Source organism: Taudactylus pleione, unplaced genomic scaffold, assembly GCF_031769625.1.
Source record: "Taudactylus pleione unplaced genomic scaffold, aTauple2 ptg001011l, whole genome shotgun sequence".
NCBI classification, from domain to species: domain Eukaryota; kingdom Metazoa; phylum Chordata; class Amphibia; order Anura; family Myobatrachidae; genus Taudactylus; species Taudactylus pleione.
In genome coordinates this window covers 1,614-17,411 of record NW_028285412.1, presented here as the reverse complement: position 1 = coordinate 17,411, position 15,798 = coordinate 1,614, and the positions used below count along the sequence as shown (strand labels likewise).

Sequence of the window (15,798 nt, the reverse complement as noted above, 5' to 3'; positions counted from 1 at the left end):
TAGGGTTAGGCACTAGGAAAAGAGTTAGGGTTAGGCACTAGGGGGAGAGTTAGGGTTAGGCACTAGGAAAAGAGTTAGGGTTAGGCACTAGGGGGAGAGTTAGGGTTAGGCACTAGGGGGAGAGTTGGGGTTAGGCACTAGGAAAAGAGTTAGGGTTAGGCACTAGGGGAAGAGTTAGGGTTAGGCACTATGGGGAGAGTCAGGGTTAGGCACTAGGGGGAGAGTTAGGGTTAGGCACTAGGGGGAGAGTTGGGGTTAGGCACTAGGAAAAGAGTTAGGGTTAGGCACTAGGGGGAGAGTTAGGGTTAGGCACTAGGGGGAGAGTTAGGGTTAGGCACTAGGGGGAGAGTTAGGGTTAGGCACTAGGGGGAGAGTTAGGGTTAGGCACTAGGGGGAGAGTTAGGGTTAGGCACTAGGGGGAGAGTTGGGGTTAGGCACTAGGAAAAGAGTTAGGGTTAGGCACTAGGGGGAGAGTTAGGGTTAGGCACTAGGGGAGAGTTAGGGTTAGGCACTAGGGGGAGAGTTAGGGTTAGGCACTAGGAAAAGAGTTAGGGTTAGGCACTAGGGGGAGAGTTAGGGTTAGGCACTAGGAAAAGAGTTAGGGTTAGGCACTAGGGGGAGAGTTAGGGTTAGGCACTAGGGGGAGAGTTGGGGTTAGGCACTAGGAAAAGAGTTAGGGTTAGGCACTAGGGGGAGAGTTAGGGTTAGGCACTATGGGGAGAGTCAGGGTTAGGCACTAGGGGGAGAGTTAGGGTTAGGCACTAGGGGGAGAGTTGGGGTTAGGCACTAGGAAAAGAGTTAGGGTTAGGCACTAGGGGGAGAGTTAGGGTTAGGCACTAGGGGGAGAGTTAGGGTTAGGCACTAGGGGGAGAGTTAGGGTTAGGCACTAGGAAAAGAGTTAGGGTTAGGCACTAGAGGGAGAGTTAGGGTTAGGCATTAGGAAAAGAGTTAGGGTTAGGCACTATGGGGAGAGTTACGGTTAGGCACTAGGAAAAGAGTTAGGGTTAGGCACTATGGGGAGAGTTAGGGTTAGGCACTATGGGAGAGTTGGGGTTGGGCACTAGGGGGAGGTTAGGTTTAGGCAATAGGGGAGGGTTAGGCACTATGGAGAGAGTTAGGGTTAGGCACTAGGAAAAGAGTTAGGGTTAGGCACTAGGGGGATAGTTAGGGTTAGGCACTAGGAAAAGAGTTAGGGTTAGGCACTAGGGGGAGAGGGTTAGGCACTAGGGGGAGAGTTAGGGTTAGGCACTAGGGGAAGAGTTAGGGTTAGGCACTAGGGGAAGAGTTAGGGTTAGGCACTAGGGGAAGAGTTAGGGTTAGGCACTAGGGGAAGAGTTAGGGTTAGGCACTAGGGGAAGAGTTAGGGTTAGGCACTAGGGGAAGAGTTAGGGTTAGGCACTAGGGGAAGAGTTAGGGTTAGGCACTAGGGGAAGAGTTAGGGTTAGGCACTAGGGGAAGAGTTAGGGTTAGGCACTAGGGGGAGAGTTAGGGTTAGGCACTAGGGGGAGAGTTAGGGTTAGGCACTATGGAGAGAGTTAGGGTTAGGCACTATGGGGAGAGTTAGGGTTAGGCACTAGGAAAAGAGTGTTAGGCATTAGGGGGAGTGGGTTAGGCACTAGGGGGAGAGGGTTAGGCACTATGGGGGAGTGGGTTAGGCACTATGGGGAGAGTTAGGGTTAGGCAATATGGAGAGAGTTAGGGTTGGGCACTAGGGGAAGAGTTAGTTTTAGGCAATATGGAGAGAGTTAGGGTTAAGCAATAGGTTGCGAGATAGGGTTATGCAATAGGGGAAGAGTTGGGGTTAGGCACTATGGGGAGAGTTAGGGTTAGGCACTAGGAAAAGAGTGTTAGGCATTAGGGGGAGTGGGTTAGGCACTAGGGGGAGAGGGTTAGGCACTATGGGGGAGTGGGTTAGGCACTATGGGGAGAGTTAGGGTTAGGCAATATGGAGAGAGTTAGGGTTGGGCACTAGGGGAAGAGTTAGTTTTAGGCAATATGGAGAGAGTTAGGGTTAAGCAATAGGTTGCGAGATAGGGTTATGCAATAGGGGAAGAGTTGGGGTTAGGCACTAGAGAGAGAGTTAGGGTCCGGCACTAGGGAGAGAGTTAGGGTCCGGCACTAGGGAGAGAGTTAGGGTTAGGCACTATGGAGAGAGTTAGGGTTAGGCACTATGGAGAAAAGTTAGTGTTAGGCAATATGGAGAGAGTTAGGGTTAAGCAATAGGTTGAGAGATAGGGTTATGCAATAGGGGAAGAGTTGGGGTTAGGCACTAGAGAGAGAGTTGGGGTCCGGCACTAGGGAGAGAGTTAGGGTCCGGCACTAGGGAGAGAGTTAGGGTTAGGCACTAGGGGGGGGAGTTAGGGTTAGGCACTAGGGGGGGAGTTAGGGTTAGGCACTAGAGGGAGTTTTAGGGTTAGGCACTAGGGGGAGAGTTAGGGTTAGGCACTATGGAGAGAGTTAGGGTTAGGCACTTGTGAGAGAGTTAGGGTTAGGCACTAAGCGGAGAGTTAGGGTTAGGTACTGTGGGGAGAGTTAGAATTAGGCATTAGGGTAAGAGTTAGGGTTAAGCACTAGGGAGAGAGTTAGGGTTAGGCACTTGGGAGAGGGTTAGGATTAGGCATTAGGGAGAGTGTTAGGGTTAGGCACTAGGGAGAGGGTTATGGTTAGCACTATGGAGAGGGTTAGGGTTAGGCACTATGGAGAGGGTTAGGCACTATGGAGAGGGTTAGGCACTATGGAGAGGGTTAGGGTTAGGCAGTAGGGGGAGAGTTAGGGTTAGGCACTAGGGGGAGAGTTAGGGTTAGGCACTAGAGGGAGAGTTAGGTTTAGGCACTAGGGAGAGAGTTAGGGTTAGGCACTATTGAGAGAGTTAGGGTTAGGCACTAGGGAGAGGGTTAGGCATTATGGAGAGTGTTAGGGTTAGGCACTATGGCGAGGGTTAAGCACTATGGAGAGTGTTAGGCACTATGGAGAGGGTTAGGGTTAGGTACTAGGGGGAGAGTTAGGGTTAGGTACTAGGGGGAGAGTTAGGGTTAGGCACTAGGGGGAGAGTTAGGGTTAGGCACTAGTGGGAGAGTTAGGGTTAGGCAATATGGAGAGAGTTAGGGTTAGGCAATATGGAGAGAGTTAGGGTTAGGCACTATGGGTAGAGTTAGGGTTAGGCACTATGGGGAGAGTTAGGATTAGGCATTAGGGGGTGATTTAGGGTTAGGCACTAGGGGGAGAGTTAGGGTTAGGCACTAGAGGGAGAGTTAGGGTTAGGTACTAGGGAGAGAATTAGGATTAGGCACTAGGGAGAGGCTTCGGATTAGGCACTAGGGAGAGGCTTCGGATTAGGCACTATGGAAAGAGTCAGAGTTTGGCACTAGGGGGAGAGTTAGGGTTAGGCAATAAGGGGAGGGTTGGGGTTAAATAAAAAAAAAATGTTGACCATTTGTGTCGACCTTTTTACCCTGTCGTCGGTTTTAACCCTATTGACCTTATGTCTCTGTTGACCTATTGCATGTTGACCATTTGGCTATCGACTGTCAATTTTTTTTATACCGTACCTGATTTATTCGTTACATCTATCACAACCTTATGTGCTTCCATAATGTAACCAGGACAGGACACGATAAAGATCAGATCCTGAGAAGACGCTGCGTCACTGAGGGGTCTGCGCTTTTATGTCTTCACACTGGTGTAAATGAGAAATAATCGGTATAGACAGTACACACATAATATCAGGATGGGCAGCTTATCCCGTATACACACAGCGCAGTGTAACATCTCGGGGAATAAAGGAAACGGATAGAAGGAATGCGTCCGATAGAGCTTCTGTGACGCGGCAGCCTTATAGCACGTTATATATGGAGCCGTTACATATGTACATAGTGGCGGAAGACTGCTGTTACCTGTTCCTTGTACACACACAGTATAGCGCGAAGGTGACTCGGAATAATGCTGCGCACAGACGTAGAGCCCGTTGTACGTGTGCGCGGCTCTGGCCTCTGTAATACGAGCGTCTCACGTCCGTACACCTGAGTCCTCCCCGGTTGGCTAATAATTACTGTTCTGTTGCAGAACTACCTGCTGGGAAGAAAGGAGACTTCTGAGATGGCCGACCGCAATAAAGAAGTGTTGTTAGAGGTGAGTTCTGATGTCATATTATAGGAATGACGTCACCCCCTCAGCAATGCGCCTTGCTATATGTCACTTATAGAATGATCAGTGTATTAATATGACATTTATTGTACAGCGGCCATTGCTCCCTATATCACATTTATTGTACAGCGGCCATTGCTCCCTATATCACATTTATTGTACAGCGGCCATTGCTCCCTATATCACATTTATTGTACAGCGGCCATTGCTCCCTATATCACAGATACTCTATATCTCAACCTGTCGTCATCACCCCCACTCCACACCCTCTCGCCCCATCTTCTCCTACTCCATCTACGCCTTTCATTATTCAATACAGGGTACCTACTAATAACCCAAATCATTGCCCCGTCCCCCTATATACCCCCCACACGCCTCGCAGTTATCATCTGAGCCCTGACTTGGATTTCTCTATCCTGACGTCTCCTTCCCTGGTAATAAGATCAGCGCTGTGTTACCCCAGCACCAGCTTCCCTGGTAATAAGATCAGCGCTGTGTTACCCCAGCGCCAGCTTCCCTGGTAATAAGATCAGCGCTGTGTTACCCCAGCGCCAGCTTCCCTGGTAATAAGATCAGCGCTGTGTTACCCCAGCACCAGCTTCCCTGGTAATAAGATCAGCGCTGTGTTACCCCAGCACCAGCTTCCCTGGTAATAAGATCAGCGCTGTGTTACCCCAGCACCAGCTTCCCTGGTAATAAGATCAGCGCTGTGTTACCCCAGCACCAGCTTCCCTGGTAATAAGATCAGCGCTGTGTTACCCCAGCGCCAGCTTCCCTGGTAATAAGATCAGCGCTGTGTTACCCCAGCGCCAGCTTCCCTGGTAATAAGATCAGCGCTGTGTTACCCCAGCACCAGCTTCCCTGGTAATAAGATCAGCGCTGTGTTACCCCAGCACCAGCTTCCCTGGTAATAAGATCAGCGCTGTGTTACCCCAGCACCAGCTTCCCTGGTAATAAGATCAGCGCTGTGTTACCCCAGCACCAGCTTCCCTGGTAATAAGATCAGCGCTGTGTTACCCCAGCACCAGCTTCCCTGGTAATAAGATCAGCGCTGTGTTACCCCAGCACCAGCTTCCCTGGTAATAAGATCAGCGCTGTGTTACCCCAGCACCAGCTTCCCTGGTAATAAGATCAGCGCTGTGTTACCCCGGCACCAGCTTCCCTGGTAATAAGATCAGCGCTGTGTTACCCCGGCACCAGCTTCCCTGGTAATAAGATCAGCGCTGTGTTACCCCAGCACCAGCTTCCCTGGTAATAAGATCAGCGCTGTGTTACCCCAGCCCCAGCTTCCCTGGTAATAAGATCAGCGCGGTGTTACCCCAGCACCAGCTTCCCTGGTAATAAGATCAGCGCTGTGTTACCCCAGCACCAGCTTCCCTGGTAATAAGATCAGCGCTGTGTTACCCCAGCACCAGCTTCCCTGGTAATAAGATCAGCGCTGTGTTACCCCAGCACCAGCTTCCCTGGTAATAAGATCAGCGCTGTGTTACCCCAGCACCAGCTTCCCTGGTAATAAGATCAGCGCTGTGTTACCCCAGCACCAGCTTCCCTGGTAATAAGATCAGCGCTGTGTTACCCCCGCACCAGCTTCCCTGGTAATAAGATCAGCGCTGTGTTACCCCCGCACCAGCTTCCCTGGTAATAAGATCAGCGCTGTGTTACCCCGGCACCAGCTTCCCTGGTAATAAGATCAGCGCTGTGTTACCCCAGCACCAGCTTCCCTGGTAATAAGATCAGCGCTGTGTTACCCCAGCACCAGCTTCCCTGGTAATAAGATCAGCGCTGTGTTACCCCAGCACCAGCTTCCCTGGTAATAAGATCAGCGCTGTGTTACCCCAGCACCAGCTTCCCTGGTAATAAGATCAGCGCTGTGTTACCCCAGCACCAGCTTCCCTGGTAATAAGATCAGCGCTGTGTTACCCCAGCCCCAGCTTCCCTGGTAATAAGATCAGCGCTGTGTTACCCCAGCACCAGCTTCCCTGGTAATAAGATCAGCGCTGTGTTACCCCAGCACCAGCTTCCCTGGTAATAAGATCAGCGCTGTGTTACCCCCGCACCAGCTTCCCTGGTAATAAGATCAGCGCTGTGTTACCCCCGCACCAGCTTCCCTGGTAATAAGATCAGCGCTGTGTTACCCCAGCACCAGCTTCCCTGGTAATAAGATCAGCGCTGTGTTACCCCAGCACCAGCTTCCCTGGTAATAAGATCAGCGCTGTGTTACCCCAGCACCAGCTTCCCTGGTAATAAGATCAGCGCTGTGTTACCCCAGCACCAGCTTCCCTGGTAATAAGATCAGCGCTGTGTTACCCCAGCACCAGCTTCCCTGGTAATAAGATCAGCGCTGTGTTACCCCAGCACCAGCTTCCCTGGTAATAAGATCAGCGCTGTGTTACCCCAGCGCCAGCTTCCCTGGTAATAAGATCAGCGCTGTGTTACCCCAGCACCAGCTTCCCTGGTAATAAGATCAGCGCTGTGTTACCCCCGCACCAGCTTCCCTGGTAATAAGATCAGCGCTGTGTTACCCCAGCACCAGCTTCCCTGGTAATAAGATCAGCGCTGTGTTACCCCCGCACCAGCTTCCCTGGTAATAAGATCAGCGCTGTGTTACCCCAGCACCAGCTTCCCTGGTAATAAGATCAGCGCTGTGTTACCCCAGCACCAGCTTCCCTGGTAATAAGATCAGCGCTGTGTTACCCCAGCACCAGCTTCCCTGGTAATAAGATCAGCGCTGTGTTACCCCAGCACCAGCTTCCCTGGTAATAAGATCAGCGCTGTGTTACCCCAGCACCAGCTTCCCTGGTAATAAGATCAGCGCTGTGTTACCCCAGCACCAGCTTCCCTGGTAATAAGATCAGCGCTGTGTTACCCCAGCACCAGCTTCCCTGGTAATAAGATCAGCGCTGTGTTACCCCAGCGCCAGCTTCCCTGGTAATAAGATCAGCGCTGTGTTACCCCAGCACCAGCTTCCCTGGTAATAAGATCAGCGCTGTGTTACCCCAGCACCAGCTTCCCTGGTAATAAGATCAGCGCTGTGTTACCCCAGCGCCAGCTTCCCTGGTAATAAGATCAGCGCTGTGTTACCCCAGCGCCAGCTTCCCTGGTAATAAGATCAGCGCTGTGTTACCCCAGCACCAGCTTCCCTGGTAATAAGATCAGCGCTGTGTTACCCCAGCACCAGCTTCCCTGGTAATAAGATCAGCGCTGTGTTACCCCAGCGCCAGCTTCCCTGGTAATAAGATCAGCGCTGTGTTACCCCAGCACCAGCTTCCCTGGTAATAAGATCAGCGCTGTGTTACCCCAGCACCAGCTTCCCTGGTAATAAGATCAGCGCTGTGTTACCCCAGCACCAGCTTCCCTGGTAATAAGATCAGCGCTGTGTTACACTGTATCACTGCCTGAGAGAGTGGCCCGGTGCAGTTTTAAGTGATTTTAAATATTTTGTATTTTTGTTATTATTGTAGCCATTGTCGTGTAATAGTACATAAGATTTTGTTATTTTTACATTTTCATTTATCCATCACAATAGTGAGTCGTATTATGATGCCATTATCTAGTTAATGAAATCATTTGATTAATTATCAGCAATGTTTGTTGGATCATCTCTTATTTGCCAATTGCAGCCCATATTTCATGTTTGGGTAAGAGGGTGTTTGACCACCTATAAGAGCTGACACCACCTGTTACAGTCCTGTATTGCCCGGCTCCCATGTATGGAGAGTAAGGGGCTGGTATTACATAGCGGAAGTGTCACAATGAAGCTTTGATCTATAAAGTTCCCTTCTCAGTGCCGGGAAACTCTCCTAAGAATGTGACGCACCGGGCCCCCTGTGTTGGATGGATGTGACGGGCCGGCATCCCCTGTGTTGGATGGATGTGACGGGCCGGCGCCCCCTGTGGTGGATGAATGTGACGCGCCGGCGCCCCCTGTGTTGGATGAGTGTGACGCGCCGGAGCCCCCTGTGTTGGATGGGTGTGACGCCGGCGCCCCCTGTGTTGGATGGATGTGACGGGCCGGCGCCCCCTGTGTTGGATGGGTGTGACGAGCCGGCGCCCCCTGTGTTGGATGGGTGTGACGGGCCGGCGCCCCCTGTGTTGGATGGGTGTGACGGGCCGGCGCCCCCTGTGTTGGATGGGTGTGACGGGCCGGCGCCCCCTGTGTTGGATGGGTGTGACGCGCCGGCGCCCCCTGTGTTGGATGGGTGTGACGCGCCGGCGCCCCCTGTGTTGGATGAGTGCGACGCGCCGGCGCCCCCTGTGTTGGATGAGTGTGACGCGCCGGCGCCCCCTGTGTTGGATGAGTGTGACGCGCCGGCGCCCCCTGTGTTGGATGAGTGTGACGCGCCGGCGCCCCCTGTGTTGGATGAGTGTGACGCGCCGGCGCCCCCTGTGTTGGATGAATGTGACGCGCCGGCGCCCCCTGTGTTGGTTGAGTGTGACACGCCGGCGCCCCCTGTGTTGGATGAATGCGCCGGCGCCCCCTGTGTTGGATGAATGTGACCCGCCGGCGCCCCCTGTGTTGGATGGGTGTGACGGGCCGGCGCCCCCTGTGTTGGATGGGTGTGACGGGCCGGCGCCCCCTGTGTTGGATGGGTGTGACGGGCCGTCGCCCCCTGTGTTGGATGGGTGTGACGGGCCGTCGCCCCCTGTGTTGGATGGGTGTGACGCGCCGGCGCCCCCTGTGTTGGATGGGTGTGACGCGCCGGCGCCCCCTGTGTTGGATGGGTGTGACGCGCCGGCGCCCCCTGTGTTGGATGAATGTGACGCGCCGGCGCCCCCTGTGTTGGATGGGTGTGACGCGCCGGAGCCCCCTGTGTTGGATGAATGTGACGCGCCGGCGCCCCCTGTGTTGGATGAATGTGACGCGCCGGCGCCCCCTGTGTTGGATGAATGTGACGCGCCGGCGCCCCCTGTGTTGGATGAATGTGACGCGCCGGCGCCCCCTGTGGTGGATGAATGTGACGCGCCAGCGCCCCCTGTGTTGGATGAATGTGACGGGCCGGCGCCTCCTGTGTTGGATGAATGTGACGCGCCGGCGCCCCCTGTGTTGGATGAATGTGATGGGCCGGCGCCCCCTGTGTTGGATGAATGTGACGCGCCGGCGCCCCCTGTGTTGGATGAATGTGACGGGCCGGCGCCCCCTGTGTTGGATGAATATAAGAATTATAATGAGTATAAATATCCTGATCCCGGTCTCCAGTCACATAGTGATAAATGTTACTAGAGCACCTGGTACGTATACAGTGACTGACTGTTCTCTACCTGCTGATATAAAGGTACATACAGCGCATGACTGTACAGATGTGTCCTCCTCATACACTATCGCTGCATTCACGCCAAGCCGCCCTTCTCTGCGCGCCAGGTCCTGTGAGACTCCGTTGCGTTAAGCACCTTTTTTGCCCAAAAATGCATCTTGGTCACAATTGGATGCGACAAACCACTTCACGAGACTGCGCTGCTTAAGTTGATATTCAGCACGTGTATATCTGTGTGCGTCTCAGTCTGTATACGAGGCGCTATGTTCGCACGTTTATTTTTTTCACGCCAAGTTCAGTTGAGCTTCGTATACAAACTCAGTCGCACACAGATCTGCAAGTGTTGCATATCAAATTAATCGGTGCAGTCTCATGAAGCGGTTTGTCGCATCCTATTGCGACTACGGCCAGTATCCCATTAGCAGCGAAGCATTTTCGGACAAACAAAACTTTTTTCGGTGATTTTTTTTTTTTGTGGTATCAAATGAAACCGTTTTTTACATCCGAAAATGTTCTGTTTTTCTCACGAAAACACGTAGGATCCGCGAAAAGTTGCGGACCTATGTATTTTCACTGCCGCTATCGGGAGAAAAATGGCTTCTTATCACAGATTTGGCAGTCGAAACAAAATTCCCAATAAGTGCCGTCATCGGGTCCAATCGGAGGCTGGATTCCCGCCTCAGACACCTTTTCAGGTGAATATGACGCTCGGCACCTGGCCTCCCACTTGCGTCAGGCTTGCTTCGCTGCATGGCGTATTGCGGCAAGGTGTTTGAGGACACATCTCTAAGGCATTTCCTTCATCCTTACATAGCAGCAGATGTAGCTACATGGTACCGCGTGGTGAATACGTGTGTGTGTGAGACCTTTACATGCTCCGCTCACAGTGCAATGCTCTGTGTCCTGTCTGTGCAGGAGTGCTTCTGCGGGAGCTCCGTTACCGTCCCTGAGATTGAGGGCGTCCTATGGCTGAAGGACGATGGGAAAAAGTCCTGGAAGAAACGATATTTCCTACTCCGAGCATCTGGAATTTACTATGTACCTAAAGGGAAGGCGAAGGTGAGAGCGTGGCCCAGTATCTAACTATGGGTGACACATTATATATATAACGTATTACATTATATACATTATTATATAGTCCTATACCATCATTGTTAGACGGTGCAGGGTCACATCTGAAGATTCCATCATTGGTGTAAAATTAGCAAAAAGGGGGAATATAGTCTTAGTTTTTCCTGATTTCTCTGTACAATAGCCATAGATGGAAACCTAGAAGGAAACAATCACCAATGGGGGCGCGTGACCAAAGACTATGAACAATACAATAATAGTAAAAAGAATCTTGTTTATTACTATATTCACTTAATAAAAATTACATATAAATCCAAGCTATAGAATAAGATCAGCAAGGAATAACAGACCTAGGGGCAGATGTACTAAGCTCTGGAGAGTGATAAACTACCAACGATTCAGCTCCTAACTGTCATGTTACAGGCTGTGTTTGAAAAATGACAGTTAGGAGCTGATTGGTTGGTAGTTTATCACTTAGTACATCTGCCCCCTTGTCTCGTTAAAAAGCTCTTCTGAGTGATCGTTCTGTCGTTCATTAAATCTGCGGAGTGTGTAACGACAATCGTGCATGGTCATGGACGAAGGATAATCGCCCCGACTATCAACAAGATTGCCGGTTGTTTAGTGTGTACCCAGTGTAAGGGAAAACCGTCATGTAATAATCATTTTAAAATATTGTGCGATGTTTTTGTATAATTGTTTCAAGTTGACAGAATTTAGAGAAGGAAACTAATTATAAATCACTGGCGTCAGGTCACCGGCTAAATCTAGGAGCCACAGTGACACCTGCTGGTTGCAGGAAATTACTACTAACCTGCAACGTAACAGTAACTTAAACGCTGTATGTTGTTGTTTTTTTCTTTTAAAATGAAATAAGCAGTAAAATGTACGTCCTTCATTCTGTACAGCATACTAAACATTGTATCTTGTCCTACTGTAATTGCTAAGTTACATAAAATGTTTTTTGTTAATTCAGGGGTCTAGTTACTAAGCTGTGTTAGGAGACAGAGTGAAAAGTGATAAGAAAGTGATAAGGTGCCAGTTGTGTGTGAGCTGGTAACAGGGACTGGCGGGTGCTGTGTGTGAGCTGGTAACAGGGACTGGCGGGTGCTGTGTGTGAGCTGGTAACAGGGACTGGCGGCCGCTGTGTGTGAGTTGGTAACAGGGACTGGCGGCCGCTGTGTGTGAGCTGGTAACAGGGACTGGCGGGTGCTGTGTGTGAGCTGGTAACAGGGACTGGCGGGTGCTGTGTGTGAGCTGGTAACAGGGACTGGCGGGTGCTGTGTGTGAGCTGGTAACAGTGACTGGCGGCTGCTGTGTGTGAGCTGGTAACAGTGACTGGCGGCTGCTGTGTGTGAGCTGGTAACAGTGACTGGCGGGTGCTGTGTGTGAGCTGGTAACAGTGACTGGCGGCTGCTGTGTGTGAGCTGGTAACAGTGACTGGCGGGTGCTGTGTGTGAGCTGGTAACGGACTGGCGGGTGCTATGTGTGAGCTGGTAACTGACTGGCGGGTGCTGTGTGTGAGCTGGTAACAGTGACTGGCGGGTGCTGTGTGTGAGCTGGTAACAGTGTCGTTTGATTCCTTTGTCTCTAGGCATCGAGAGACCTCGTCTGCTTCCTCCAACTGGACCATGTTAATGTTTATTATGGTCAGGAGTACCGCGGCAAATACAAGGCACCCACTGACTACTGCCTGGTACTAAAGGTAAGGCTGCCCTGTGGCGCACATTCCGTTACTCCGCTTGGCGCACACAACCTTGTGTATTTGGGCAGAGGTGTCTGTTTCATTCGCAGCCTATGTAGCCCTCAGAATGGACCTTTCCCTATTTTTGTTAATGTGCTGCCATCTAGTGGTTACACAGTAAATGACAACACTACTGAATAATATTCCTATACTTGTGCTGTCAGTGTTTTTCCTTATTACATTACAATCTATCGCGGTGCATATGTAGCATTTTCAGGCAGCGTCATCTTTCTGTGTGTGAAGCTTTATTTGCAGAGCCCCTGTATCATTTGCTCATGTCTGGCACATGCCCACCTGCCCTCTCCCACCGTGCCCCCACCCATTGCTCCACGCCCAGTGTGGAGCCGGGCAACGTGGAATTAAGCAACTGTCACTGATGTAATGTCTTATGTGCCCCCTAAGCCCTGGCATCAGACTGCTTATTGGTCCTGTGTATTGTTTTTAGCTTTTGGTGCTCACAGAAAATCATGTCATGTAACAATAGTAATGAAGCAGTAAGCCGGGGTTTGTAGCTGGGCGCAGTGCCACCATTGGACCTGGCACCATACCCTTACAGACCTGGATTAGGGCTTAGAGGTATTAGCTCAGCAGACTGATGGTACAGGGTGACTTGTGGATAAATGTGTAATGTTCAGGGCATTGCCCATTACCTGGGCGCGGGTGGTACATAAATCAGGAACCCATACAAGGCCCATCATTGATTGCTTTAGGGCTAGTGTCAGTATCTGTGACCTCGTCCTGTATTATACTGATGGGGGATTTTGGGATGAGCAGACAGGTGCTCTCTGTAGGACCATGTGCTGATAGTTTCATTTATATGGTGATGTCATAAAGCAAAGTATTATATACAACTGTGATCAGGACAAATGATGTACGGTATAGGCTGGTAATAAGCTTCTGGGGCAGATGTGCTAAGCTGTGGAGAGTGATAAAGTACCAACCAATTAGCTCCTGTCATGTTACAAGCTGTGTTTGAAAAATGATGGGAGCTGATTGGTTGGTACTTTATCACTCTCCACTCTATCACTTTTCAGTGCTTAGTGCATCTCCCCCAATGTGCTTTTTCTACTTCAGGGTCCATAGGGGGTCCACAGGGTTGACCTTGGGGTATAGGTTGGGAACCAAATCCGGGCACCACGCAGTTAAAGCTTTTAGCTCCCAGGATGCACTGGGTCCACTCTCCCTATAACCCCACCCCCAAGCCAGAGGCACCTCAGTTTAAGTTGTGCCCGGCCGGAGTCGGGTCACCGTTTAGTGCAGTGGGGAGCTGATTAGCAGCCCCATAGCTTTATTTTTTCTAAGTATAGAGTTTTTTTTTATTTTTACTTTGGACTTTCAGAGCGGCAGCGTCGGACTGTCCATAGGACGTCTAAGCTGCCGCTCCGTCACCCCGCCGGTGCTGAGACGCCAGTACAGATCTGGGGATCTCAGCGGGACCCCAGAGTCTGTACTAGCCGTACTCTGCGGGCGCCCAGGACTGCTGCCGGATCCACGGGGAGCAGGTAAGGTCGCGGATCACCGCTTGCGGTGATCCGCGCATTTAATATGCAGTCCTGTGCCTCCGGTCTCCGGGGACAGACCGGAGGCGCCGGCAGTGGCGGCGGGCCCCCCATGCCCCGTGTGTCCACTAGACCAGCAGGGACTTACTGATCGGCGCTGGGAGCCGGCGTCCCGGAAGGTTAATAGCCGGCCAGGGGAGGAAGCTTTCCCTGTTACAGCGGCTCCTCCCCTCAGCTCAGCGCGCCTTTCAGTATGTATAGTCTGGCATCGCTGAGCTGCTTCCTCCGCGGGCCACGCTTCTTCTGAGGTCTCCAGCGGCCATTTTCTTGTGGTGCAGCAGCAGAGCTCCGGAGATGGCAGTGAGTCCAGTCCCCCTGCGTACCTCACCATCAGGTCAGTGTACACAGCGCTGTAGCCTTCCCAGACACTGAATCTGGGTAAGTTGAATGCAGTGTAATAGTGCAGTATATTATATGACATGTTTATGTATATATGTGTATATCTGCATGGTATGTGACTTATGCTAGTGCTGACTGTCTGTATTTAATTCTCTCACCTGTCAGTGTATATCTATCCCTTTTCTTTATCTGCCCTAATACAGCTGTACTTGGGGTGGTTCTGAGACCTCACATTTATATACTTGTTAATATTTGTGAGGTTTGTCACATACTGTTGCGTGCTGCACGTTGCCATATTTTAGATGGAACTGTGTGTTGCATACGCTGAAAATGGGTCCCTGCAGCTAATTTTTGGCATCAGTCAGGACCAGTATAGCGCTGCTTAATATTTCCGCCAAGAGGGTTGGTCAGATATGTCTGACCAGGAGATAGAGCATTATACTACACCCATTTTTCCTATCCTGCAAGCCATGTGCTGCAGGTGTTAGTGCGGAGGATTTGACTCATAAAGGGTTCTGTATGTGGCGTCATCTGGTGCCGGCCCCTTTCACGACCCCCTTGGGCGGTTTGTTTTCTCGGGATCCTCTCAATTGCGGATCGCCGGGCGGGCCCCATTGTTGTACCTCACTTGGGGTTACTCCACCATACTGCCCTTTTCATCTCAGGGTATCTCGCAGCTTCTTGCACTCTTCCCCTGTGACACAGACTATCGCTCCCTGCAGGGGTTTTTCGCAGTATATGAATTCCCCCTGGTGCCACAATAGTCTGTCATGCCCCTTGCAGGGATTACCACAACAGCCACCCTGGGTGGTGTCGTTTTCTACGAAACGCAAATTGGCGTGGTTGACGCCCTGTGGTTACTTCCCAGTTGGCTCTGCATGTACTGGATACTGGTTTGGGCTCTTTCCCTCTTACGGGTGGAAGCCTATTTCAGGTATTATTATCCCTGCTTTAGGGCTGGTAGCAGGTCCATTCTGGTTAGAGTGAATGTTGACCTGCACCTGTATCATACACCCTCAGTCTTACATGCCTTCTGGTTCCCTGTTGCTGACTAGCGGGTGGATCGCATAGCGGGACTCTGGCTGTTGCCAGATAGGAGGTGTTACAACAGTGTTTGGCCTCCTGTCCCAAATTCCCTGAGGGTCATCACGAGCCCCCTCCTGGGGTGGATGGGCGTGTTACTCGTCTGATTACAGACGTTACTACGCCTCCCATTCCTGCGTGGTCCGTAGGTGGTAACTCTGCCTGAAATCGGTATACTTGCTTTCAGGGGTTGTTACCCATCCTACCATGGCTATAGCATGGTTGGTTAATACTATTGCAGATTGGGCTGATGCATTTGTAACATTTTTTCCCCTCCAACACGTCGGGGGTTCAAATGTATTTGGTCGCTCTCGTAATATATGCAGTTGTCATAGGTGGAAATGCCTATATTGGATACCAGTCTCCTAACTTTCAGAGTTCCGGCTGCGACTGTATCCTCCGTAATACCCTATGGCTGCGCTCTGGGAATGCAGAGGTGCAGATACCATCTTTAGGGTTGATCTTGGTTGGTCCTGACCTTGACAAGATTGTAGTAACATTGGCAGTATTACTAACGACAAGTTTACCGCTTTCAGCTATGCCCTCTACAAGGCCTCAGACTAAGTCTGTTAAGTCTTTTTGTCCTCTGGGTCAGCCTAAAGGTCTG

General features: G+C 51.2%; 1 protein-coding gene across 1 annotated transcript; it reads left to right on the top strand.

Moving 5' to 3' along the window:
• Nucleotides 1-4,062: 4,062 nt before the first annotated feature.
• LOC148454305 (ras-associated and pleckstrin homology domains-containing protein 1-like) lies at nt 4,063-12,171 on the top strand (the record flags this gene model as incomplete). The annotated part of the gene is made up of 3 exons (XM_088461072.1): nt 4,063-4,128; nt 10,311-10,454; nt 12,061-12,171. Coding segments are annotated over 3 exons (321 nt in total), but the record flags the coding sequence as incomplete, so codon positions are not given.
• Nucleotides 12,172-15,798: the final 3,627 nt, after the last annotated feature.